Genomic DNA, 25,385 nt, shown 5'->3' on the forward strand with positions numbered 1-25,385 from the left:
ACGAATTGCTGTCCTATAAAATTTACCTTTTAGCTTTTGTGGCACCCTCTTGTCACAAAGGATGCCAGAAGCTTGCCGCCATTTCAACCAGACAGCTGAAATTCTATGCCTAACATCTTCATCAATGTCGCCATCTTTTTGTAGCACCGATCCTAAATACCGAAAAGTATCATTCTGGACCACCACTTGCCCATCTAGACTAACGTCTCCCCCCTCATGCCTAGTCGTGTTGAAATCGCACATCATGTAATCGGTCTTGGACTCTTGGTCCTACTAAGTCTGAACCCTTTCGACTCTAACGTGCGTCTCCACAGCTCTAACTTCCTATTAACCCCTGCCCTACTCTCGTCAACTAGCACCACATCATCAGCAAAGAGCATACACCAAGGGATCTCACCTTGTATATCCCTTGTGACCTCATCCATCACTAAAGCAAATAAATAAGGGCTCAATGCTGACCCCTGGTGTAGGCCTATGTTAATAGGAAAGTCAGTGGTGTTGCCATCACATGTCCGGACAAACGTCGTTGCATCCTTGTACATATCCTTAATGAAGGTAATGTACTTAGTTGGGACTTTGTGCTTCTCCAAGGCCCACCACATGACACTTCTCGGTACTTTGTCATATGTCTTCTCAAGGTCAATGAAGACCATGTAAAGTCCTTCTTCTGCTCCCTATATCTCTCCATCAATTGTCGTATTAAGAAAATCGCCTCCATGGTTGACCTTCCAGGCATGAACCCAAATTAGTTTTGGGTCACACTTGTCACTCTTCTTAGATGATACTCGATAACCCTCTCCCAAAACTTCATCGTATGGCTCATCAAAACAGAACTCCAGCTTACTGTTACCCCTGGGGAATTTGACATGCTGCTATACTCGTTTTAGCCGTGTATAAGTCACGAGCATCTACTTCCCCAAACCTGCAAACCCTAAATCGCGAAGGGCCATCAGATCATCAGAGGTGTAATATGTACTAACCTACTTTTAGAGCACGGTTGTACCCGCAAAGAATACGTGCCAAAACACAGTAGAAGTTACATTAGATACGACAAATAGGGTCACGTTAAGGGCTTGCCTTGTTCATCTCAGGCTAGAAGTACAGAAAATTAACCTAACGTTACAAGAGCAAAATTTGTGGCTTTCATCCTTTCATTTCGTCACTGTCCAAACAATAAGCACTCATATGGCTTCTCAAAAAGAAAATATACAGCTAGCAAATGGTTGTTTCTCACTACTGCAGCTTTATAATTTCTCAAGTCGAGGGCAAAACTGGAGACACTTCTAAGCTATTTATTTGGAGGATAAAAGATTGTTGCAAGCATCAATTTCAGAAACATGCGAGCTCAAGATAGCCTGCCCCGACGCATATGCTTCTATGGCATTCGTTGCAGCTTTGAAAACCGCTGAGCGGAAGGAGGTATCCTCCATTTTCTTCAGGGTATCCTCAACAACTCGAATGTCCAGACAGTGTGACAAGATCAGCCGCCCAATAACTTCACCAAAATGTGCTGGAGCTTTCGGAAGGTCAATAGCAAGATCATCCAGAAGAGAACCATAAAGCAAGAATCCAGTTTCCAAGTCTACTGCCTTGATAATATTCTTGCTGTGGAGGTGTTCCAGTAGCCTCACAAGAGGATCGATGGAATTGGTACCTTTGTCAAGGGCAAGATTGATGGCTTCTTTAACGACTTCTGGGTAGTAATCAGGACTTTTGAGCTCCTCAATGCACTGTTGTGCTTCATCTAATATACAAACGTGGAAATACTCCTCAAGAAGAGAGACAGTCTTCTTTTGAAGACTAGCAGAGTTTGGCTTGGGAGCAGCAGCTGGCTTCTCAGCTACAGGAGCTGCAGATGGAGCTGGTGCAACATCGAGTCCAGGAGAATAACTTGAAGGACGAGATATTGGACCCCAACTGCCCAAAAGCGCACTTGTCCTGCCACTAGTTAGTGCTCCACTGCCTTGAGGAAGCAGTCTAGAATTGACAGACGGTGGCTTATTCATCAGCTGGGTGTGGCTGCGGAGTGGATCAGCTCTGGATTTAGAACGTGGAACTTCCCAATTATCACTATCTAACCCAGGCATTCCAGGCATCTTTCTCGCTCCAGGCATGCCAGGCATCATGCCACCAGTTCCAGGTCCATTCAATGGAAAAGCTCCAGGTGAGAGTGGCCCTCCAGTACCGGTCCGTCCATTCCTTATGTTTGCAGTGGACCCAGGTCGCAATCCAAGTTTCATTTCGGCCTCTGTATGAATTTCACTGATTTTCTTGGCTTTTATCTAAGAAAGAAATAACAACATATCAAAGTCAGTGAAAACTAGAAATTCAACCCAGTTTGTGCACAAGAATAGCAAGTGTCAGTCTATGAAGAGGTGTATTGCATTGAAGTAAGTGCCTTGTCAACTATCAGCATGCAAAACATATACATCTCCAACTTACAATATGTGTTTTATTCCCCTGATTTTACAAGATCCGCTGGCTGTACAGTACACGCAGAACACTTATGCAAATACATTTCAAGATGGAGCTGAGAGACATATACCTCCTCACGTCGAGGCACCCAGTTGTTTGAACGGAGATCAAGGATATCACGTGCCATGAACCTCAAACGTGGTGCCAACTGAGTATTAGCTGTAAGCTCCTTCATGCGGTTGAAGTAGACATCATTAAATCGACGAGACTTTGGGTTCTCATCCAACTGTTTACCAATTGTGTTGAAGAACTGGCAGATGGCCTCAACATTTTCCTCAGCAGGGCATGAGTTGCTATCAGAACCCAGCAACTCCTGTTTACAGCAAATGAGTTTGAAAATATTTCACAGGGAAAGAACATAATGCATGAGGAGATAAGTGCTTGAGTCTAGAGAAGTCTATGCCCACTGATGGAAAAGAAAAAGAAAAAAAGATCATGCCAGATCACCCATTTACAGTTCAGCCCATTTCAAAATCTTATCCTATGGTTTCATATTTGCTGAAACTACCAAGCTGAAGAGTATGAAGAAATACATACATATGTACCTGAACAATGTGATGTACTATCTTCTCTGTCACCATTTTTTGCTTCAGCAGTTCACCAATAAGGCGAATGTTTCCCAGTGTTCGAAGCTTCACAAGCCTTTCTTTATCACGTCTCTCCGCCTCCTGGTCTGGACCAGTCAATTTCTCCACCTCGGCCCGTAGGTTGCCAGCACCTTCAAATGCTTCTTGACAATTGTTCAACAGTACACGTTTGAATGTAATCTCTCTATCACCAGGCTCTTCAGGAGGGAATGATGGGAGGCTTTCATTGAGTTCAAAGCACAGCTGAGCATACATCTGACAGAATGTGGGCTCAAATACAGCCTTCTCAAATATGAGAGTAATAACATCCTGAATTGACAGGAGAAAAGAGGTCAATCACAAGGAAATGATAACGCCAAAGGCAGCAGAATAAAGAAAAAAGGAATAAACAAACCTTCAAAATATCAGCTGTAGTAATTCCTGCTTCTATCAATTGGCCCTTCAGAAGGTCAAACTTCTCTGGAGTTAATTTGTTCAGTATTCTGGCAATGAACAAATACAATTTAAAAGAAAGCAAAACAATTGACTTCCGAAATACAATATTATAGACAAAAAGATTGTTGCCAGAGGTAACAGAACGAGAAGGAAAAAAGCTCTGAAATCAAATAATACCCTTTCACGGCTTTCAGAACTTTCTCTTTCTCAGAGAGATTTCCTCTCCGGACTGACCATGGGACTTTGGCCTTGACAAGAGTAGGGGTGGGACCAGTCTGATGTAAAATAAATCAGGAATCTTAGAAAATTCATTTAGGTTTCACATGTAAATGGTTGGATGGTCATACAATAGTTTTGAAGTAGCGTTACTTGTATAGCATCCAAATATCTGTGGTTGTTGATTAAGTGCTTGAAATGTGATGAGGCAACATTTTTGCACTAATAAGCTCACACTTTTAAAATATTACGCGAATTTGAGCTGATCTATCTCAACACTAGAACATTTAGCATGTGGGTAGTATTTCTAAGGTTTCGATTCAATTAAATCTATACGACCATTGCATCAGTATTTACATTGTATATGTTTATTTATGCAACAATTCCCGAATTGCTCAAAAATAAATCATTGCTTGCAACTAGGCATTTGATGTGAATGCAAAAGAAACTTTTTCCTGCATCTAAAAAAATTCTACAAAAGGAATACACACAAACTTAAGTGGAGCAGTTCAGCGTAATAGTTTAAAAAAAACAAGATATGGCAACATAGTCATACACAAACAGAACAACAGATCTCAGCCCAGATAAACACTAGCAAATTTCACTGAAGAAACAATGGTAGCACAGATGTTACTCTGTTTCAAGATACCTGAGCTTTAGCAGCAAACTGGGAGCTTAATTGCTCTTGCTTTCCACTTGAAACACGAGATTCTTTAGCTTCACGGATTTTATCCCAAGACTTCTCTTCACTAGCAACCGGGGAAGTTTGAGAACGTGAACGCCAGTCGCGACTGTCAGTCTCGGTATAGCGGTTATGTGACTGAGTTTGTACCTATAACACATCATAAAGCACCCAATCTTACTGTAACAACACTTTGCAACACTGCAGGAAATTAGAGCAGTATGAAGGAAGTAACCAAAGCTGCCATCTGAAAAGTAAAAGTAAGAGTTCTCACATTTGAGTCATTGTGAAGCCAACTTTGATCCTCGTGTTCCTCATCAAGGATTACTACACTAATATCTTGCTGTAGTTTCAAGATTTCCTTAGCTATATCAACAATCTGCAAAATCATTTTAACCAAAACATGGACTGATAAGAATACTATACTCAGGAGTGGAACACTTTCACCAATGTAAGAAAACATTTGGTGGTGAATACAATAATTGTTATTAACATCACACTACCCTGTACAAGAACCTACACATTGGCCAAGACTGCTTCTTTATGAAGGTTAGGATGTCACTGAAACAAAACGTGCACAGTTTTCCTAAGATGTACTGACATAAACTCACAAAAGAGTGACATTTTGGATCCTTTTTATATAAAAGGTTGTCTCAAAATGTATTCCCAAATATTATAAAATTACTAGTTTATAAATATAAAATAACAGAAATTAGCAGTGAAAACAGTGTCTTGGAAACCCAGAATGGTACTCTTCCATGAATGCATGAAGTAGATACAACAACAGAACCTTTTAGTCTCAACCAAGTGGGTAGGCTATATGGAACCCATTAATTACCGCAGGAAGAGCTTAAAAAAGGAGATAGCAGTAATAGTAATAATAGTAGTATTAACAACCACAACAGCAACAACAAAGCCAAAAGTCACAAGCAAGTTGGGGCAGGGTAGAGATAAAACCCAACATTAAAAAGCAAAAGGTTGTTTAACTGACGTGAAAGATGATGAACAAAGAATATCACCTCTATTTTCCTTTTTACGATATACAATACAGATAGTTCAAGCAGTGCCATCATTTGGTTGACATAAAAACAGTTGAAAGCGGTCATAGGATATCAGAAGTAAAGTTTAGATAAATAGAATCCATTGCCTCACTTCCAAATTTTCGACTTCTAATGGCCACCTCCCTGAATTACCCATAGATTTTGTTGTCCTGCCTTTCAGATTTAATTAGGAAAAAACAGAAAAAACAAAGAGCCGTTTGCTGATAAAGAATGATTTCAACATCGTCTTGTTTCCACATCCTATTTCTCAGAACAGGCAAATGATTTCAACTTGGTATGCTATGAGGTGGATGTCTGGTCATATAAGAGTGGTGTGTCAGGAGTTACTTTCACATAATGAGATAAGCAGCTAGATGAACAGAATGAATAAGTACCTCACGCATTTCAAGGAGTTGACCTCTTGTGTAGCGAACCCGCTCAAGAGGCTCAAAACGTGAATCTCCAAGCTGCAGCGCATTATTACACTAGTCAGAAAAGCAAGACATGGATACATCAATTTTTTTTTTGTTGTAGCTGGACACACACATACACACACCCCCCCAAGGTTTCAAAAAGTGTTAGGCGCTAGGCAGGCAGTCAGGCTCCGCCAAATACCTAGGTGCTAGGCGAAACGGTGCTGCAACGCCTAGCGCCAGGCACCTCTTTTTTAAACAGAGCACACATCAAAAACATGCATTTGGAAATGCCAGCACAAGTTAGACAAGGAAAATTGAGTAGGGTAGAGGACCATTTCCATGGTTAGAGCCCTACGTAGGCATGTAATGGTGATCGTGCAGTTTAGCGTGTCTTTTTTTCCGGTGTCTCCTAATAAAAGCAGATCTTAACTCATCTTTTGGAAACACCTGGTCTTACAACTCCGCTAAAGAAGAGCACAACCATGGAAACAATTATACCAGCATATGACAAACTATATATCGACTAGTAAACAAAAATCAAGAACTGATAATATGACATTGCTCTGAGTGCAAATGGTGTTTGTCTTTGCTCTCTTTCAGTCTTAGTTAAGATTTTATTGAATAAACAGGGGCAGACATTTCTAAATACAGTTATCAGTTACCATCATAATCATAATTTTTAAGAAATAATCCTTACCCACGTAAACATGCATGCCTACGAACTCTTTTGGACAGTGTGCGTATGAAAATATGAGATCACTGTAGCTCATACGAACCAGGATTCTACAACTCAGTAAATGGTGCTGTCCAAGTCACTTGACCTTCTAGTGAGTACAAAGCTGCCATCCTTGTAACTAATTGAGCTGGTAGTACTATCTGAAGCTCAGCCAAAACTAAAATATACTTTATTCATCATTTTCCAAGGTGTCGAATTTGGCAATAATGAAACTCCATGAAAAGCAGCTTCCAAATCAAGTATGACAGCTACAATAGCTATACTACTAAAGTTGCAAATCGAAGAAATGCCTCTACCAACACAATATGCTATGGCGCTACGCTTTATAAATCACATAGGACATGCAGAAAGCTATGTGCATAAATAACGAAAGCTAAAAGCCTAAAACTGCTTCTGCTCTGTCAAAAGGTCCAGCTCTATCAAGGAACAATCAAACCATCAAAGTCATTGCAATGCCACAGGGAGCACTCCAACCCACAAAATGGTACGCCTAGCCAGAGTAATAACCCAATACAAGTGCCTAACATGTCTCAGCACCAATGTGTCTCCTGCGTATATGCTCAATGCCATCGCCTCTAAAAACAGCCCAACTGTAAATTAAGTTCTACGAGCTTTAATTACCAATCCGACACCGGTAGCAATATGACGCGGATGGCAAAAATTCAGACATCCTCCCTATCTCGACCAAGGAGCAAAAGCAAGCGCAAACCCCAACAAAAAACCTAGAACACTGCACGCCCCCACCTCGCCCCGCCCCCAACTCCAGATCGTGTGGTACTGCGGTCACCTTGGCGGCAAAGCCGGTCGAGGACCCGCCGTGCGGCCGGAGGAAGTCTCCAGCTCCGGTGGCGGCGGCGGCGAACGCGGTTGGGAAGAGGCGGGGGGCGCGCAGGCCGATGCCGCCGCCGCCGCCGCCCGGGCGCAGGCTGATCACCGGCTGGTCCGTCGTCATGGTTGCGCCGCTGCTCCGGTTGAAAATCGACAGCCGAGCCCGGGGTGCGAATCCGCGCACGAGAGCGGATGGAATCGAAGCTCCTGGTGAGCTGGGTGCCCTACCTCTGCCTCTCTCTATCGGCGAGGAGAGGCGGACGGAAGAGGAGGCTGCGCGGCCGACTCTGGGGTTTATCGCGGAAGACGCTATTAGGGCTTGTGGTATGATATCCTTTTTTTTAATAGGAAATGTGGTATCCGGTAATTTGGTGTGGTGGGCTGGCGACCAATGCGGTTATGGGGACAAAGGCAGCGTTGGGCTTTCCGACAGCGGCCCAGGTGAGACGTTATCTATCTTTTTTTTTTGTGTGTGTGAATGCGCTGAGACTTATCTACTGTACTGATTGGTAGGGAATTTGTGGTGTGCTACAAATTGCATTCCTTAGAATTTTATTACATGCACGTATTCAAGTGATGTATTGATCAGGTATTTTTTAATATAGTACCTGAACTCAACTACTCCCTCCTTCCTCGTTTATAAGGTATACACACATATCAAGATTCAAACCTTTCTATCTTTGACCAATAATATGACTATTAATTTTTTATTTTATAATGTAAATTTTATATGATTAGATTCGTAGTCAAATATAGTTTACAGTGATTATAAATATATAATCATAAGTGATAGAATATATAATAAATAAATGGTCAAAGTATCGTTTGGAAGACCGTGCCATGTTCTACTATGCCTTATAAACGAGGAAGGGGGGAGTATGAGCTACTAGCTGGTTGTGGTTGGTGGCTGGTACTGATTTGCTGTGAGAGAAAAGTACTGCTGTCTGATTTGTGGCTGGTGCTAATTTGGTGTGAGAGAAAAACGGTTGGTGGCTGGTACTGATTTGCTGTGAGAGAAAAGTACTGCTGTCTGATTTGTGGCTGGTGCTAATTTGGTGTGAGAGAAAAACACTGTTGCTGGTTGCCAACAGAACAGAGTGAGTATAGCTTCCACCACGACTGCTCTAAAATGTACTCCGTACCTGGCAACATTTTTGGCTTGGCGCGTTGTTACTCCTTGTCGACGTCGACTGCCTATTAGAAAAAACTTTAGGAGAACCGAAAAAAGAAATATCATAACAAAAATGTGTGATGCCGTACCGGAAGAGAAAGCAGAAAAGGGCAGCACTATATGCCAAATTGTACAATTAAGCGTATCAATCCAAATCTCTTTCCCCGCTGTTCGAAGCATTCTCCCTTTTTCACGATGAGCTTTGGAGCAATGGTTCCATCGGCATGAGCCGTGTCCTGTAAAGTACTCGCGTCGCGTGGCACAGGAAAGAGGAAACGGAAATAAAACGCGTGTCGGTGCGCAGTTAGGAAACGCGAGCAGGATTTGTGCATCACGGCCCCGACGCGCCGACCCGGCGGCGTTCCCATCATGTGCCAGTTCCAGCTTCCAGGCCAGGCGTTCCAGCGCAAGACGACCCTAGCTAGGTCCACGGGTTCCGAAGCCTGATCCTGCGCCTGAGCAGTGTTCAAAGCGTGGGCGAACGGCCACGGCCGGCAGGGGGTGCGTTCCCGCCTGGCGAGCCGGGCCGCCGCTCCGTCCACTCCACCAGTCCACCGTCGGCGACCGCAGCAGCCGCCACGCAGCACGGGCGCGGCACCAGTCAACGGACAACAGAACCGGCCGGCCGTTCTCTTCCGCCGTTCCATTAAAAGCGACGCGAGCTCCTCGCACGCATCTGGCAACACACCTCTTCTGCTGCAGGAAGGACGCCATTTTCCCCCAGTGCTGCCCGCTACCACCTACTGCATCAAGGACGCCATTTTTTTCCCCAGTGCTGCCCGCTACCACCAACCGCCATAAGTACATGACCGTGTGCGTGACGGTACGAGGCCGGTGACCTCACCCTGACTCGGATCCAACGTACTAGTAAGAGTAGCTTGTAGCTACGCGAGAGGTCGGCGGAGGGGGCGCCTGACTTCTTGCTGGCACGCCCGCCGATCCGTCCGGCCTTTTTTCGTGTGAAAAAAAAACACACACTGTCCTCATCCGAGGATTGGTTTAAGTTCCTAAAAAAAATTTACAGTACCCGTCACATCGAATTTTTAGACACACGTATGAAGCATTAAATTCAGTTAAAAAATAACTAATTACACAGTCTAACTGATTAGCACGAGATGAATTTTTTAAACATAATTAGTCTATAATTAGATATTATTTGTCAAGTAACAACGAAATGTGCTATAGTACCAAAACTAAAACTTTTCGCAAACTAAACACACAGCCTTATGATAAACGACTAAACGTGCGACGGCTGTTGCTGGTGATTGCGCCTCGCACTGGCCCGCGGACCCACCGCACGCGCACTATCTTGCCATTTCTCGGCCCTCACCAAACGCTCTCAGGTTTACCGCCGTGTCCTCGAAGCGGAGAGCACGAGGAAAACCAGAGCTGTGCTATGCCTGTGCATGTCATGGCTGCTTGCTTTGTCTGCACACTGCACTCGTAAAACCCCTACGCGCCGCGCTCGCTCGCTCCCGGTGAGCCCGACGGTTTGGATTGAGAGGAGATGAGCACGAGCTCAAATCACCAGGGCTGCAGGCTGATTGCTTGATTTTTGCCATTTCCCGCTTTGCGTCTGCGTTGCTGGCTCGTACCAATCAACTACTAATGTGTACCGACTTTGGTTGGTTCCCGCAGCAAACCGCTACGGCAAACAAGAATCTTGCAGGTCAGGTAGCAGCAGCAGCAGCAGCAGCAAACAAGCATGTTGGTTGGGGCCTGAGACGGCGGACAATTGACATGCGTAGCACGCGCGTTCTCCGAAAAAAAATCATGAAGAAGTCTATTTGCAAAAAAATTTTAGAGATGTGAGTAATTTTTCGTGACGAATCTAATGATGGTAATTAATTCATGATTAACTACAATAATGCTACAGTAGAGATTCCTAGCACAAGGGTTCTGAAATTTGTTTTTATAAAACTAGGCTAATACCCGTGCGTTGCTACGGGCAGCAAAAAGATTCATAGCACAAGACACATAATACTTGATTAGGAAAAATTATAAATAAGGATCAAACATGAGCCAAAAAATATATGCAATCCATCATTGTTTTGTAACAACGCTAAACCCTATGTCGAGCTTTGCTACAGTAGGGCCAACTGAGAACTATATATCAGATATCACCATATCAAAATAGATGCATAAATACTTCTATATCGGTAGGGATAATCCGGAATTATTTCCAAACACAGTTACAAGTTCCGTACAAATTAAATTCAAACTTCAGAACTTGAATTTATATTCATGGAGTCCAAGGTTGGAGCAAATGAATACGGCAAATCAGTCAGCTGCCTGGGTTACAGGTAATATTAGCATATTCAGCTATACTTTGTTAGGGCCACATGAGAACTCTATATCAGATATCACCCTATCATACTGACGCGGAAATACCCCTATATCGGCAGGGATTAGCTGGACTTCATCCCAATCTATGTTTTGTATTCCGTATGAATTAAACTAAGCTGCCTGGAGAATGTGTTCATCACGATCCAAATTCCTGAGTTACTAAAGTTAAGCCCTGCAACAGTAGACCAAATATATTAACCATGACAATAAAATAGCAAAATAATTTGACTATGCATCATTACGAACATGGTATATTCCGACATGAACAGAGCCAGTTGGCAATATATTAGCAAAATAGTTTGACTATACATTGTTACCAACATGGTATATTCAGACATGATCAGAGCTAAATTTAGTTACATACTCACTTACATGTGACTACAAACATATACTGCAAGTAATTACCTCTGTTTGGTTACCAATATATAATTTCTCAATGTAAATGGCTGTTTCCCTGAAAGGTAAATTACCTGCAGCGACTTGCTGTCTAGCCCTTTCTTAAAACTCTGAATCCAAATGCCTGAACACAGAAAAACGCATGTCATAGAGAGTTTGTGTGAGAGCACATAACTGTGAATTTGACACCATTTTGTCTCAGCAACCTTCTATTTCTGATGGAACAGTCCCAAGGGAGAGTCTGCTGAACTTTAGTGAGGATATCCCTGGCGGTTGATATTCATCAAGTAGTGGTTCCACAGAATCCCTGATGCCATGGTTGTTGCCTGTAATCAGATGCAAATCATGACAGTTCTTGACAGGAAAATGGCCAATTGAAATAGCAAATTGGTCAGATCTGCCTGTATCTTAACATGGAAGTATCCCGTTTCAACAAAGGGCCAAAGCTTGATCAATTGTTTGTTGAGCCATTTGACCTGAAAACAAAACCAAAATCTGTGTCAAGGTAAGCATGGAAGCAACAAATCAAGGGGGCTTAGCTCTAGGAGAAGCAACTGCAAGCAATGGAGTAGTGGATGTTTCATTTTCCAACTTTATCCATCAATTGCAACAAACTGACTGGGAGAGGAATTGGTAAAATGTACACAATAATATTGTACCCGCTATAACGTTCGCATTTACATGTCATGATTAGCTATATCAACACTTCAAAAGAGCATCAGTTCAACTGTTCAAGTAGCATTTCACCTGTTCATATTCTGGGAATGATATCCACAGGGGACATTTTCTCCTCATATTTTCTTCACGTCTTCACGGTTGAGAGATCCGGTGAATTGAAATTTATCGTAAAAGTAAGACCTACAACTTTAACACCATAAACAGGCTCAATCCAAAGCAGCTCCCGTGGAACGGGAGGCATGGAGCACAATGAGAAAAGATAGAGGATAACTTTAGTCCCTTGGTTGGTGGCGTAATGGCATCCTAATGTTCTCCGTCGGCGGAAAAGAAAGTTGGAAAATATCAGCAAACTGAAAAATAATCAGAGTTTCAGTAACTACTACCGCGTCATAGAGAATCTGTATATATAATGCCAACAGATCGAAGTGCGTAGTTCAGTTACCAAGGTGACCACGTTCTGCTTGGTCACAAGCTTGCTGGTGTCGACGGCCTCCTCCCGGAGATAAGCTGCAGGAGCACCACCCAGAAGCTGTGCACATCGGACTTCACGGTGGCCTGCCCGCTCCAGTTGTACAGAAGGAGCCCATCATGGGCGAGGCCACCGGCATGTTGCCGCCCGCTTGGCTGAGCTGCGCGAGCCCGAAGTCGGAGAGCTTGGGCGTGAGGTTCTCGTCGAGGAGGATATGCGAGGCCGCCGCCGCAGAAGCCGCCTGTCCCGACCCCGCCCGCGGCCGAGGACGCCGCGAGGTGCTGCAGCCGCACAGACTGCAGCCACCGCGCCATGACCGCGTCCCCGGAGTCCCCGCGGCGGCGTACGTCGCACTGGACGGCTTCTGGGCGCCAAGTTGGCATCCGGCGCCGGAACCGCTAGGCGTGGGGGCGGCGGGATATTGCGGCCGAGGCGGCGCCCCAGATCTGGCTGAGGCGGCCGGCACGCAATGCCGATGGGCTGGCGCCTGCCTGGGGCGGGGATCGAGGGGGATCGGGCGCGGGTCGTGGAGGGTGAAGGTGACCGCGTCCTCGGTAGCGGCTTATGGGGAGGCCAGAGCGGCGGCGGGGCAAGCGTGAGGGGGAGGAGATGGCGGCGCGAGGGGAGGCGAGAACAGAGCGCGAGCACCGTCGGAATGGCGAGTGGCGAGGAGCGGTTTTACCGGCGCGACGATCGGCAGGCGGAGGAAAGGGGGGCCGAGTTACCGGTGTTTTGAATCTCGGTGGGTTGGGGGCGACGTAGACGGGGTGGAGGGGACGAAACGAAACCAAGCGAACGACGAACCAAAAAAAAAAAAAGCAAAATTGGCCAGCGGACACAGTTCAAAATTGGTTTTTTTGCCACAAGCCACTAAAAAATAATGTTTTTGTTGAAAGACATTGCTCAAGAGTGATAATTTGCTAGAGAACACTGAACCCGTTATAATATTAGATTTTAATAGAAAGCTACAGGAATTTCCCTTCTTGTCCTTGCCCGTCTCCTACCTCGCACCGTGCTGGAGCACTGCCGGCCCGTCCGCCCCTTCCTCGCGCGTCGTGATGGGAGCGCCGCCAGGCGGCCGGCCCATGGGCACCTTCCTCGCCTGCCGCGCTGGGAGCGCGGGCGACTGGCCCGTCCGCGTCCACCCCTCCCTTGCGTGCTGTGCTGGGAGAGCAGGCCGCCGGCCTGTCCGCGTCTGCCTTTCCCTTGTGCAGGGAGCTCCGGCCAAGACGCACGGCGCACTGCAACTAGTTTGAGAGGCGAACAGTGATGTAGGAGAGGATAAGCACTAGGGGTAAATTTGTCATTCAACGTCACTCTGTAATTAAATAGAATAAAATAGTGCGTACAATGTCCCTCAGCAAATGTACATAGTTTTTTAGTGTCTTTGAGTAAAGACAAACTTTTTTAGTGGTCATGAGCAAAGAGCACCATTTAACGCTGTCTTGCAGCAAATTTTGCCAAAAAAAAAGTCTTACTTAGCTTTTTTTTAGTAGTAGAAATAGAGATGATTTTATTTGGTATCGTAATTAGTGGTCAAAGTTTTTTTAGTACTCTTTGGTACACAGACCAGACAGGGCCAAGGTGCTTGTGTAAGGAGCTGGAGCTCAGCCTGTCAGGTGACAGTTGCGGCGCCAGAAGTCGTTGGCGCCTTGGCGGCCGGACGCGGGGGAGGCGCGAACAGCGAGCAGCGACGGTGTCATGGTGGGCGGATTCACCAGCAATCACGCAATCAGAAAACGTGTTAAGTCATGTTTAGTTGGTGAAAAATTATTGATTTGGTACTGTAACACATTTTGTTGTTATTTGACAAATAATAACCAATCATGAACTAATTAGGTTTAAAAAATTATCTCGTGCTAATTAGTTAGACGGTATAATTAGTTATTTTTAATTGTATTTAATGTTCTATGAATATATCTAAATATTTGATGTGACGGATACTTTAGAATTTTTTTAGAAACTAAACAGGGCCTTACTCCGAAAAGGTGCAGAGCGACTAATGATCGTGGTAGGGCTGTGGCAAACATCGATCATCAGTTCATCATGACAAGTTCTGATGGTATTAAAACCAAGTAAACAATGGTAGGAACCTGCGAGCGCGAGGCTGCGAAGATTACCTCAAGCCGCCGGGTCTAACACACCACCTCCATCGATATTTATAGTATAGATAAGAACTACTACATTGCAATTTGCAACGATCTCGATCGCCTGAATTCGCATGCCCATGCACGCCATTGAAGCCGTCGGTCCTCCCAGACGCAATTCATCTCATCAGAAATGTCAGCGGAAAAATCCATCGAGATTTACTATATCTCAACCCAGGCATCTCCCACGCTCACGAACTGGACCCGGTCGCGCCGCGCGCCGACGCCCGAGCCGCCGCGTCCGCGGTCGCCCACTCGCCCTCCTTCGTCCCCCTTCCTCCCATCTTCCAAGTTCCAAGTGCGCGCACTGCCCCGAGCGGAGCGCGCGAGCGGCAGGCGCCCCTGCGGGGCCAGCCTTGGACGCTGTCATCACCGTGTCACTGCTGATGCGGTGGGGATCCCATGGGAATTCTCGGAATGGGGCAGATCACCTGCCCCTGCGCGTCCAGGGTCCGGTGGGGTGGACCGCGCCCACCGAGGAGGCGAGGACGAGGAGCAGAGGAGCGAGCCCTCTCCTCTCCTGCCACGCCAACCAGACCCCCGCCCCGCCGAATCAACCCACCCCCACCTTGGCTGGTCATCCATCCCACCAAACGCGCGGGGGGCCACAAGGGGTGTCATGGCGGACGGCGGGCGGGCGGGCTGCGCGCACGGGATCCCCGGCTATAAAAGCCGCTCCACCCCCCGCGAGCTCACCAGCTCTCCACCAAGAGCTAATACCAGTATACCCGCCGCCGCCCGCCCCACCAGCACCTAACGCCCCCCGCCTGCTTTACAGTTTACACCGCGTCCCGCGCCGCCGCCGCCGCGTTGGGTTGCGTCCCAGATCCGCCGAGCTCTTCGACTGGTCGCTCGAGCAAGGTAGGTGGCCCCGGATTCGACTCTTGTTCCCTCCGTTTGCTCTGGTTCGTCGTGCGGGGTTTTCGGGGGAGGAATCGGGTGGGTGATGACGCGTGCGGGGGGTTGTTGGGTTCGCGTGCAGATGAAGATCACGGTGCGGGGGTCGGAGATGGTGTACCCGGCGGCGGAGACGCCGCGGCGGCGGCTGTGGAACTCGGGCCCGGACCTGGTGGTGCCGCGGTTCCACACGCCCAGCGTCTACTTCTTCCGCCGCAGGGACAGCGAGGGCAACGACCTGGCGGCCGCGGACGGGAGCTTCTTCGACGGCGCCCGGATGCGGCGCGCGCTGGCGGAGGCGCTGGTGCCCTTCTACCCGATGGCGGGGCGGCTGGCGCGCGACGAGGACGGGCGCGTGGAGATCGACTGCAACGCCGGCGGGGTGCTGTTCCAGGAGGCGGACGCGCCCGACGCCACCGTCGACGACTTCGGCGACTTCGCGCCCACTATGGAGCTCAAGCGCCTCATCCCCACCGTCGAGTACACCGACGACATCTCCGCCTTCCCGCTCCTCGTGCTCCAGGTACCGAACCGATCGACTCGATCCATCAACCCAACTCCTCCTCGGTTGTTGCAACATTTCCCTAGGATTGTCGTCTAGCAAGAGCGCTGGTTGCCGCGGTGCGGTTGCGTGAGGGGATCGAGGTTATTATCTGGTGAGTGGTGAGTTCGCCGCAAGTGCGCAGTACCCCACGACGTCTCGGTCAACGTAGGCACACGCGTCGCATATTGTTGTTGCCTTGCTGGGTGCTTCCCTCTTGCGGTCTTGCCTGGCTGCCTCGGGGGCATGTGCGCGTTCGGCGGGCGCCGACGCTCATCCGAACGCGTGGAGCTAACGCTGCTCTGGCTGTGCGTGGCGGCCGTGCCTGCCGTCACCGTACTGCCAGTTGTACTGCGGGGAACACCGGAAGATGCTGGGCGAGCCAAACCTTGCTGGCGACACATCCGCGAAAAGAATCCAACACTTGCGCCGGATTCTTGAACTTAAAATGCACACTAAAAATGCAACCAGAGCAGTCTGAAGCAAGTGCAGCCTGCAGTAAGGATCACGTTAGCAAGTCGCGCGCTGCGGAAAAAAAAAATCAGAGCCAAATGGGGCGTTGAATCACGCGCGACGTGCCACATTAATTAATATGCGAATCTGTCGGTGATGACTGATGAGGACAAGAACTTCTTGTTTTGCCCGCAGCAACACTCTCGGACTCGTCACTCTTGGAATATTACTAGAAAATTGATTTTCCACCTTTTGTAGAATGTCATCGTGACTATAGTGTTGGGAAACATTGCTGGCAGAGCGAAAACGTGCCGTTAACAACATGTTCTTGGGAAACTTGAATTTATCGTTTCGTGTTTGGGGACGTTATAATCTAGAGATTAGCTTGCTTTTCGTAGGTTTTTTTTTGCAGAGATATTGTGCAACGAGGGTACAAATGGTTGAGTTTTGTGTAGGTTGACTGAGGGTAGTATGAAAACGGCAATAAGTTGATCAGATGATTATTTCTAACACTAGGTGATACCCCGCGTGTTGCTGCGGGATTTTTTAAATAAAATTTTAACGTGAAATTTGAAAGTAAAAAAATTAAGATGATTGCATGGCAACATTCACAAAAAAATCGATGGAAAACATAAATAGATAGCCCTAATGGACGTTGATGTGGCATTTGATATAATGGGTTCCTATATGATGCGGATAACTTGCATGTTAAGAAAAATAGAGTTAATGACTTTAGTGGATGTCATCTATATATGCTATATAGATGATATGAATTTTACTTGCATGTTATTTTTTATCAGGATCTGGTAGAAATCGATAAACTAACGGAAGTAACATCAATAGAATATTTGATCACATTATAAAAGAATAGGTGCTCAAAGAAATAGAGTATGCATATGAGTCTTTACGTTAATAGATTGAAAGCATTGCAAAAATAGAGTATGTATATGACTTTATGTTAATAGTTTAAAGATTAAAAGTATTGCACATAGTAGAGGTCATATGGATATTTTCTTGTTTATTGAATCTCGTAAAAATCGATAATCTAAAAGAAGAAACACCAATAGAATATTGATCACATTATAGAAGAATAGGTGATGAAAAAATAGCGTATGTATATGATTTTACTTTAGTTAATTAAAGATTAAATGTATTGCATATTGTAGAGATGACAACATGAACATTTTTTTGTAATTAATAAGGTAGTTGAAAGTTAGTGGGACACTTAGTGGAGAGTGAGGTGGACACCTTGCATGAAGAGAGAAATAGTTAGTGGGTACTATCTTTATAGGATATATAGATTACGTAGCTTCATAGCTTGCATTTCATGGTTGGTGTCGTTAGGCCGAAATATGATGTCCTTTTGCCTTCGCGAAGAAACAATTGTGACAGGTCCATTTCGAGTATATGCATACTATGGTCAGCTATCTGCTTTGCGTTCACGGCAATCCCGGCAGGTCCGGCACCACCAAATTGCCATTTCGTAGATTTTCGCTTTCCTTCAGCCGGAAGACGCAAAACCTGGCACCAAACTACTTTTTATAACCCGGGCACATGATGCCATGATGGAACCTTCTGTACTCATCAGGGGCAGCTTTGCGCCTTGCCGATGAGCAGCGTGGGCTGTGCTCCTTTCGTCGTCGCCGAACAGCGAAAAGTGTGGTTGGCCGGTTGCGTGCTGGGTGTTCTTTGCTTAGGATGCACCACCTGCATGATTGATCATTCAATGAAAATGATAGCCTAACTGGAACGCCAAAAAGACGAGGCTTTTATTAGAATTTTCTTGGGACAGCAAGCAACATTTGGTGGCTTCTTCTGTTCTGATCTGCAGCTCTCTTGGCCTGTATATTGCTTAGCTATCGTGTTTGGTCATACTTAGCTGTATACCCATGATTACATGGCTGGCACCAATTAGCATGATACCCCTTGTTTTTATTTACACGTTGTATTAGGTTGTTCTAATTCAAACTTAGCAAACTTTGACCAAACTTACAGAAATAAATAATAACATTTACAATACCAAATTTGTTTCATTGTATCCACCATAAAGTATACGTTGATAATGCATATGTTGGATATTATAGTTGTTGCTATATTTTTCTATAGATTTGGTCAAAATTAGTTAAGTTTGACTTAAGACAATTCTAATACTAATATGACATGTAAATAAAAATGGAGGGAGTAATATTAATACACCACGGCGCCGTACATGGAACATTCAGATTGGCTAAGGAAAACTTAGATATTCTACTAGAACGGTTGGGGTACGGTGGGGGATGCAGTAAGCCAGCATTGGTATTCAATGTGAAGTCCTTAACTGCACTTTGATGGAAACTGGTGTCCTCGTGGTTACACTGGATTGGAGCTGCAAGATGCCAAAAATGAGTGCATCTGCTGGTCCATTCAGTTTGGTACGATGATGGTCATGTGGTAGTTTGATGTATCTTTCTAAGACGACTGTTCTACCATAAAAAGAAACAGAAGTAAATAACAATATTTAATGACAGTAGTCGATGATCGCGTCCTGTGTCACTGCTAAGTTGTTGTTAGCCATTCAGGCTCCCATCTTCTTTTCTACTAGAGAAAAGATTGACCACCGGCCCCCTATCCCATTCAGTTACCTACCGGCATCTATCGAGCAGACATGGATTTTCAGTCTCTCCTTGTGTTCTTAATTTGACACAAGTCAAAGACTTGCTTTTGCCTATAGTTCAAAAACTATGAAGCTATTATTTCTGCCACTAACCGAGGTTGGCGCGCGCCTTTTTCTCCAGGTGACACACTTCAAATGCGGTGGCGTGGCGATCGGCGTGGGCATGCAGCATCACGTCGCCGATGGCTTCTCCGGCCTGCACTTCATCAACTCGTGGGCGGACCTCTGCCGCGGCATCCCGATCGCCGTCATGCCCTACATTGACCGCTCCCTCCTCCGCGCGCGCGACCCGCCGACCCCAGTGTACCCACACATCGAGTACCAGCCGGCGCCCGCCATGCTGTCCGAGCCGCCGCAGGCGCCCCTCACGGCCAAGCCGGCGACGCCGCCCACCGCTGTGGCCATCTTCAGGCTCAGCCGCGCCGACCTTGGCCGCCTCCGCTCGCAGATCCCCGCGCGCGAGGGCGCGCCGCGGTTCAGCACGTACGCGGTCCTGGCGGCGCACGTGTGGCGGTGCGCGTCCCTGGCGCGCGGCCTCCCCGCGGACCAGCCCACCAAGCTGTACTGCGCCACGGACGGGCGGCAGCGGCTGCAGCCGCCGCTCCCCGAGGGCTACTTCGGCAACGTGATCTTCACTGCTACACCGCTGGCGGACGCCGGCACGGTGACGGCCGGGGTGGCGGAGGGCGCGGCCGTGATCCAGGCGGCGCTGGACCGGATGGACGACGGGTACTGCCGGTCGGCGCTGGACTACCTGGAGCTGCAGCCGGACCTGTCGGCGCTGGTCCGCGGCGCGCACACGTTCCGGTGCCCCAACCTGGGGCTCACTAGCTGGGTGCGGCTGCCCATCCACGACGCGGACTTCGGGTGGGGGCGGCCCGTGTTCATGGGCCCCGGCGGCATCGCGTACGAGGGGCTTGCGTTCGTGCTCCCCAGCTCCAACCGCGACGGCAGCCTGTCCGTGGCCATCTCGCTGCAGGCCGAGCACATGGAGAAGTTCCGGAAGTTCATCTACGACTTCTGATCGCCTCGACACCCAAGTCATCGACGAGCGCAGGCGCGGTAGAAGCAAGCAGAGAAGCGCTAGGCAGATGCACAGCACAGGACAGGGAGGGTGATCTTACTAGGTTGCAGCAAAATTCTTTGATTGCACACATAGTTCCTGCACACTTAATTTTTTTTCCGTTCCTGCCTGCCCCCTTTCGGGCGGGATGTATACTTGTGCCGTATGATTCACGGGCCTGAACGGCCTGAACAAATTGTAATATGAACAATTTAATCCGTTCTGAGTGATACAGGTTAATAAGGTCAATTGATTTATCTCCTGAGCTTTTTAGTTTTTTTAGAAAAAATAATGTGCAGGATTGCAAGACGGCGGTACAATTCTGAGAGTTCCAGATGAATCGATCTGCTTGAGAGGAACTCTGTTCTTGTTTTATGTTTACACATGTAAGGTTGGACCTGAAGGTACAGTCTGAACCAATCCTTATCAAACCTGCACAGAATTGAACCTTCTTTCCAAAGCAGTTGACGAATTGCTGCATTCAAACGGCCCTGCTGAATAGTTTGGATGGGGAAGAACTGTACATGACAAAGGGCACGGCACTGGATAGAGCTCTGCAGACTGCAACGCGCTCTCCTATCCTTCTCCCGGAGCTTCGTCTTCTTCCACGAGCAGTTGCAGCGATGGAAGTTCCCTCTTATTTATGACCCCGGGACCCCATTGCGTGGGCAAGGCGTCAAGGAGGAGAAGAGGATTTTTTTTTGAGAGTAAGGAGAAGAGGATTTGGTGAGATTGCATTGATGCATCGGCTGAGCAAGATCTGCTCGAGGGATACAGTACATGTCGCTCACCATCCCATCAAACGGCCAAACCTTGCTCGGATTCTATTTAGGAGTGCTAAACATAAATTTATTACAAAACTAATTTTATAAATCGCGACTTAATCGCGAGACGAATATATTAAATCTAATTAGTCCATAATTTGACCACTAATTGCTACCATAATCATCCGCTAATTGTGCATTAATTATATTTAATAGATTCGCCTGGAGCCTTAATTAAAATTTACATAATTAGTTTTATATTAAATTGACATCTGAACATTCGAATTGACATTCGAATATGAAATGTGATAGAAACTTAGAAAATCAAAGAGGCCTTACTCAAATTCTATTTTAACACTTCTGTATTTAAACAGAAATAATAGAATGGATTAAAGTTAGCTAAAACTCAAAAACTTTAGTGAAAACACAGAACGCGCAAGCTGCTCGAGTGTTTGGTCGGTGGATGATTGGTGGGCGTCTGGTGACCTTGCTGGCTGCCTAGCTGGTTGCAAGCAGGTGGTAGCACCGGTGGGCTCCACGAGGAGGCCGAACGGCGATTGGCCACTACCAAGAGTCCACGTTACGTTGACTCATGGTCAGTTCAGGGCATGTACAACGGTGAGCGTCGTCGCCTCCTTCGTTGACTGCGGAGTCACGTGCTCAGATGGAAGTTGACGGCCCCGATAGGCCGTTGTAGGAGCAGAGGCGACATGTCGGCGAGGCGTCGATGGCCATAAGGATCCGATGTGCGGGCAGGAGCGTGCATTTTGGCGGCTACAAGGATATGCAAGAGTTTGGCGGCGGCAGAGGCGGCACAAGACCTGCGGAAGTAGGCGGTGGCGGGCGGAGCAGCTTGCCGGGAAACTTGCAAGGTTGGAGAAGAGGGATTATGGCCGGAACGGGTTGCGGGGAGTGTGAAGAAGCTTCAATTGCGAGGGATTTGAGAAGAGCTCACCGGAGACCACGAACTGAATCAGCGGTGGTCGACGGTGTGGTGCCGTCGCCCCTGCTGCCCAACCAGCGGCCTGCAGGTCTGAAAGGAGGGGGGAGGCTGACATGCGGGTCCGGGCGAGGGGAAGGGGTAAAATACCGGTTGCAATTTAAAATTCGAAAACAGGGTCTTATCGGGCTCCAAAAATCATCAAATTTTAATAGAAGAAGGATAAAATCACAAAGATTATTTTGCAATAACAAACGCTCAAAAAAACTTTTGTACATTGGTCACAGCAAAAAGAACAAAATAAGAGTTTTTGAATATTTCAAGAATTTTATGCTTCGTGTCAAATGTTAAAAAATTCTGCAAAAATGTTTAAATTCAACTTTTGAAATCTAGTATTTGAATAAAATTTTTGGAGGCACAGTTTCATAACAATTTTTGTCTTCCTTAACAAGCACACATTAACAACATAAAATTTCATTTTATATATTGTGTATTCTTAGATCAAATTATGCACTAGATCATCATAATTCATATGTGTAACGACCCGGTCCGGGAGAACGGCTAAGATTTACTCTACACATTGAGTAAACCACACTTACTAATTAATTCTCTTGCGCTTTTGTTCTCGCTTCGCGCAAAAGGATCGATCCGGAATTAACTAACTCTCCCCGGGCTGGTATTTAAGTTGGGCAGCACTCCCTTTCGTAACTAGTATGGATCAATCCCGCGTAGCTACAGTGCCCGAAACCCCTTGCTGCTACAGTAACAGACCAAATTGGCCCAGCCCAACAAGCCCTGGGCTGTTACAATCACCCCCTAGGACTCGACGTCCCCGTCGAGTACTAGACCAACCTAAATAACAGGATATCCTCTCTTGGCCACGTCCCATACGTCTAGTGCTAACGTTCCCATGTACCACGTACCACGTCCGTGCGTTCAGTGCCAACGGTCCCTGTGCCACGTCCGTGCGTCCAGTGCCGGCGCATCTGTGCCCACACGCGCCCGACCACACGCTCGTGCTCATGCCCGCGCACTTCTGCCCGTATGTGGCGTGAAACCGCAAGAGTCGGCTCTGATACCACTATAACGACCTGGCCCGGAAGAACGGCTAAAATTTACTCTACACGTTGAGTAAACCACACCTGCTAATTAATTCTCTTGCGCTTTCGTCCTCGATTCGCGCAAAAAGATCGATCCGGAATTAACTAACTCTCCCTGGGCTGGTATTTAAGTTGGGCAGCACTCCCTTCCGTAACCAGTATGGGATCAATCCCGCGCAGCTACAGTGCCCCTGCTGCTACAGTACCCGAAACCCACTCCCGCTACTACAGTAACAGACCAAATTGGCCCAGCCTAACAATCCCTGGGCTGTTACAATATGTCAAATAATAAATTAAATATTTAGCAGACAGCTAAATAGACAACTTATTGTACAAACTATTTGTGTGTGATAAATAGAGAACAACTGTGTGGATCTTTGTACATGCCCTCGGGGGTCACTCGGGTGCCTACTCGGTTGGTGGGTTACCTGGGTGGGTGGCCACCAAACCCACACCCTCACGGTGCACACGTGGGTGGGTCACTACTACTCTCTAGATAAAGCTATCCAAACTTTTTAATTGGTCCGCATGATGGCTCGCGTGATTAACGGTGCTACAGTAAAATCGAACTCCGAGCGCGGCGGCGGACACGAAGGTTGGAAATGCACCTGGCCACGACGTTCATCCAGCTCGCGTCGTATCCATCATAAGTTGATGCCTTTCCGGCCAGCCAGCGTGTCAAGCTTCGGCGTTTCTGGGTTTGGAGACAAATCCTTTTGGTGGGATGGATTTAAAGGGCCACACTGCCAGAACCCACCTTATATGGGTTGCTTTTATCCGCCGTTAATAATGGCATGGTGCCTAACCCACCCATGTAATAAGGGGCTAAGGGCAGATTTGGAAAGCAACATGTTCTCCTCGTGTTCTAAACATGGGTTGCTTCATGATTTCTATAAGTACAGCGTATATTCAATTCAAAATTGATGAAGGTGGACACACGTATTTGGTTCCATCCCGAGCGAAGTCCTCCAGCGTGTAGCTAAGCATGCTGACTCAAAAATCGTTCCAGCCTAACTTTTCTCGTAGCTAAGGCAACTATTTGCAACAATTGAAGGATAGATAATATCATTTTATTTGAAGCATTCGATGCAAAATCTAGCTCGCAAACTAAGATGGTGCTTTGTACCGCGCCCCACTCTCGAACGTAAGCAATTGAGGATATTTCGGAAATGTGTACCCACATGGCCTTGCGGACACTAGGCTTATCTCGGCCGTCCATTGTGGTTGTGGACCCGGATGTTGCCGACGCAGTCGAGTTAAGCTAGCATATTTCGCTGATACTTTATGAAACACCCCAAAACTCATACTCCCTCTAGATTGATAAAGGAAATCATTTTGACATTGACACGGTCTCAAAACAACTTTGACCACTATCTTTTTTTATAAAAAATTAGAAAATATAGTAATATACATTTTTATGAAACTACATTTCAAGATGAATCTATTTACACCGCTTTCATATTTTCAAACTCAACCTACCAAAAGAATTTATTTATAGTCAAAATTTAAAATGTTTGATTTAAAACAAACTAAAAAAATACTTCCTTTACCAACACGGAGAGAGTTTGGTGGAACAACACGAAGAGAGTACGATGGAACTGTTCTAGGAGCATTTTTTTCGAGATTACCCAGTACAACTCAGACACTCACACCCCTATGAACACATGTACGCAAATCCTACCCCTATGAGTATCTTCGAAGACTGAACCGGCAAATCCTCGAGATTGACGAAGTCACCACAGACGTCTCGCTGTCAATGGGAACGTCGCCTACCATTTAATGCACAACGCCGTTAAATCTCAGAATATTCGCTCCTATAGAGAGTAAAAAACCAGGACCTCAAGTGCTACCGAGACTCTTATAACTATTAGGTTACAGGCTCTTTCGCTGTTCTAGGAGCATTTAGTTGGCATGTGCTGCTATATTTTGTCCTAAAAAGGAGAGGTTAGATATAGATTGATTATGATCCATCGAAGGTTGTACAACGAGTCTAGTGCTTGTAGTTTTGAAATGTGAGGAGGCCATAACAGACTAAGGTAGGGTTTGGTTGGAGAGCGATGTAGGCTGGAACCATTTCATTCCGGATTTTAGGATGAGATGATTGTATACTACATGTGTAAGGCATGGAACGGCTCCATTTCTTCATTGGTTGGAGGAACAACTGTGAAAATGTCATTACTGTATCAAGCACGGTTATGTGGGTCTTGCTTGTCAATAGCCCAATCTTCTTCTTCCTCTCTTCCTAGTTGCCTCGGCCACGACTCCTCTTTACACCGCTGGCCTCCCTCCCTCGTGCCGCACGGCCCTGCCCTTCATCCTGCCCCAGCGCCACCCGAGCTTCACCCCAGCGGC

At 46.7% G+C, this 25,385-nt stretch overlaps 2 protein-coding genes and 1 long non-coding RNA gene across 5 annotated transcripts; 1 reads left to right on the plus strand and 2 right to left on the minus strand.

The window, feature by feature from the left end:
• Positions 1–1,017: 1,017 nt before the first annotated feature.
• LOC120708213 (eukaryotic translation initiation factor-like) lies at positions 1,018–7,723 on the minus strand. Its single transcript, XM_039993345.1, has 9 exons — positions 7,375–7,723; positions 5,831–5,902; positions 4,670–4,774; positions 4,363–4,545; positions 3,675–3,772; positions 3,457–3,544; positions 3,021–3,371; positions 2,546–2,788; positions 1,018–2,282 (listed from the first exon to the last, which is right to left on the minus strand). The coding sequence occupies exons 1-9, from the start codon at positions 7,537–7,539 to the stop codon at positions 1,293–1,295; spliced, it is 2,295 nt and encodes a 764-aa protein (XP_039849279.1). The 5' UTR covers positions 7,540–7,723; the 3' UTR covers positions 1,018–1,292.
• A 2,989-nt stretch (positions 7,724–10,712) lies between these two features.
• LOC120708223 lies at positions 10,713–13,226 on the minus strand. 3 transcript variants are annotated; one of them, XR_005689282.1, is made up of 6 exons: positions 12,449–13,226; positions 12,278–12,356; positions 12,076–12,192; positions 11,535–11,804; positions 11,403–11,452; positions 10,713–11,104 (listed from the first exon to the last, which is right to left on the minus strand). It is a non-coding gene; the product is annotated as an uncharacterized LOC120708223 (long non-coding RNA). The 3 variants fall into 3 exon arrangements; XR_005689281.1 differs by having other exon boundaries at positions 11,338–11,452; positions 12,076–12,356; positions 12,449–13,225; XR_005689279.1 differs by having other exon boundaries at positions 10,747–11,104; positions 12,076–12,356; positions 12,449–13,224.
• Positions 13,227–15,171: 1,945 nt separating this feature from the next.
• On the plus strand, positions 15,172–20,486 carry LOC120708231 (hydroxycinnamoyltransferase 2). Its single transcript, XM_039993371.1, has 3 exons — positions 15,172–15,483; positions 15,605–16,042; positions 19,288–20,486. The coding sequence occupies exons 2-3, from the start codon at positions 15,605–15,607 to the stop codon at positions 20,188–20,190; spliced, it is 1,341 nt and encodes a 446-aa protein (XP_039849305.1). The 5' UTR covers positions 15,172–15,483; the 3' UTR covers positions 20,191–20,486.
• The last annotated feature ends 4,899 nt before the right edge of the window (positions 20,487–25,385 follow it).

This window comes from Panicum virgatum, chromosome 1K (assembly GCF_016808335.1).
Source record: "Panicum virgatum strain AP13 chromosome 1K, P.virgatum_v5, whole genome shotgun sequence".
NCBI lineage: Eukaryota > Viridiplantae > Streptophyta > Magnoliopsida > Poales > Poaceae > Panicum > Panicum virgatum.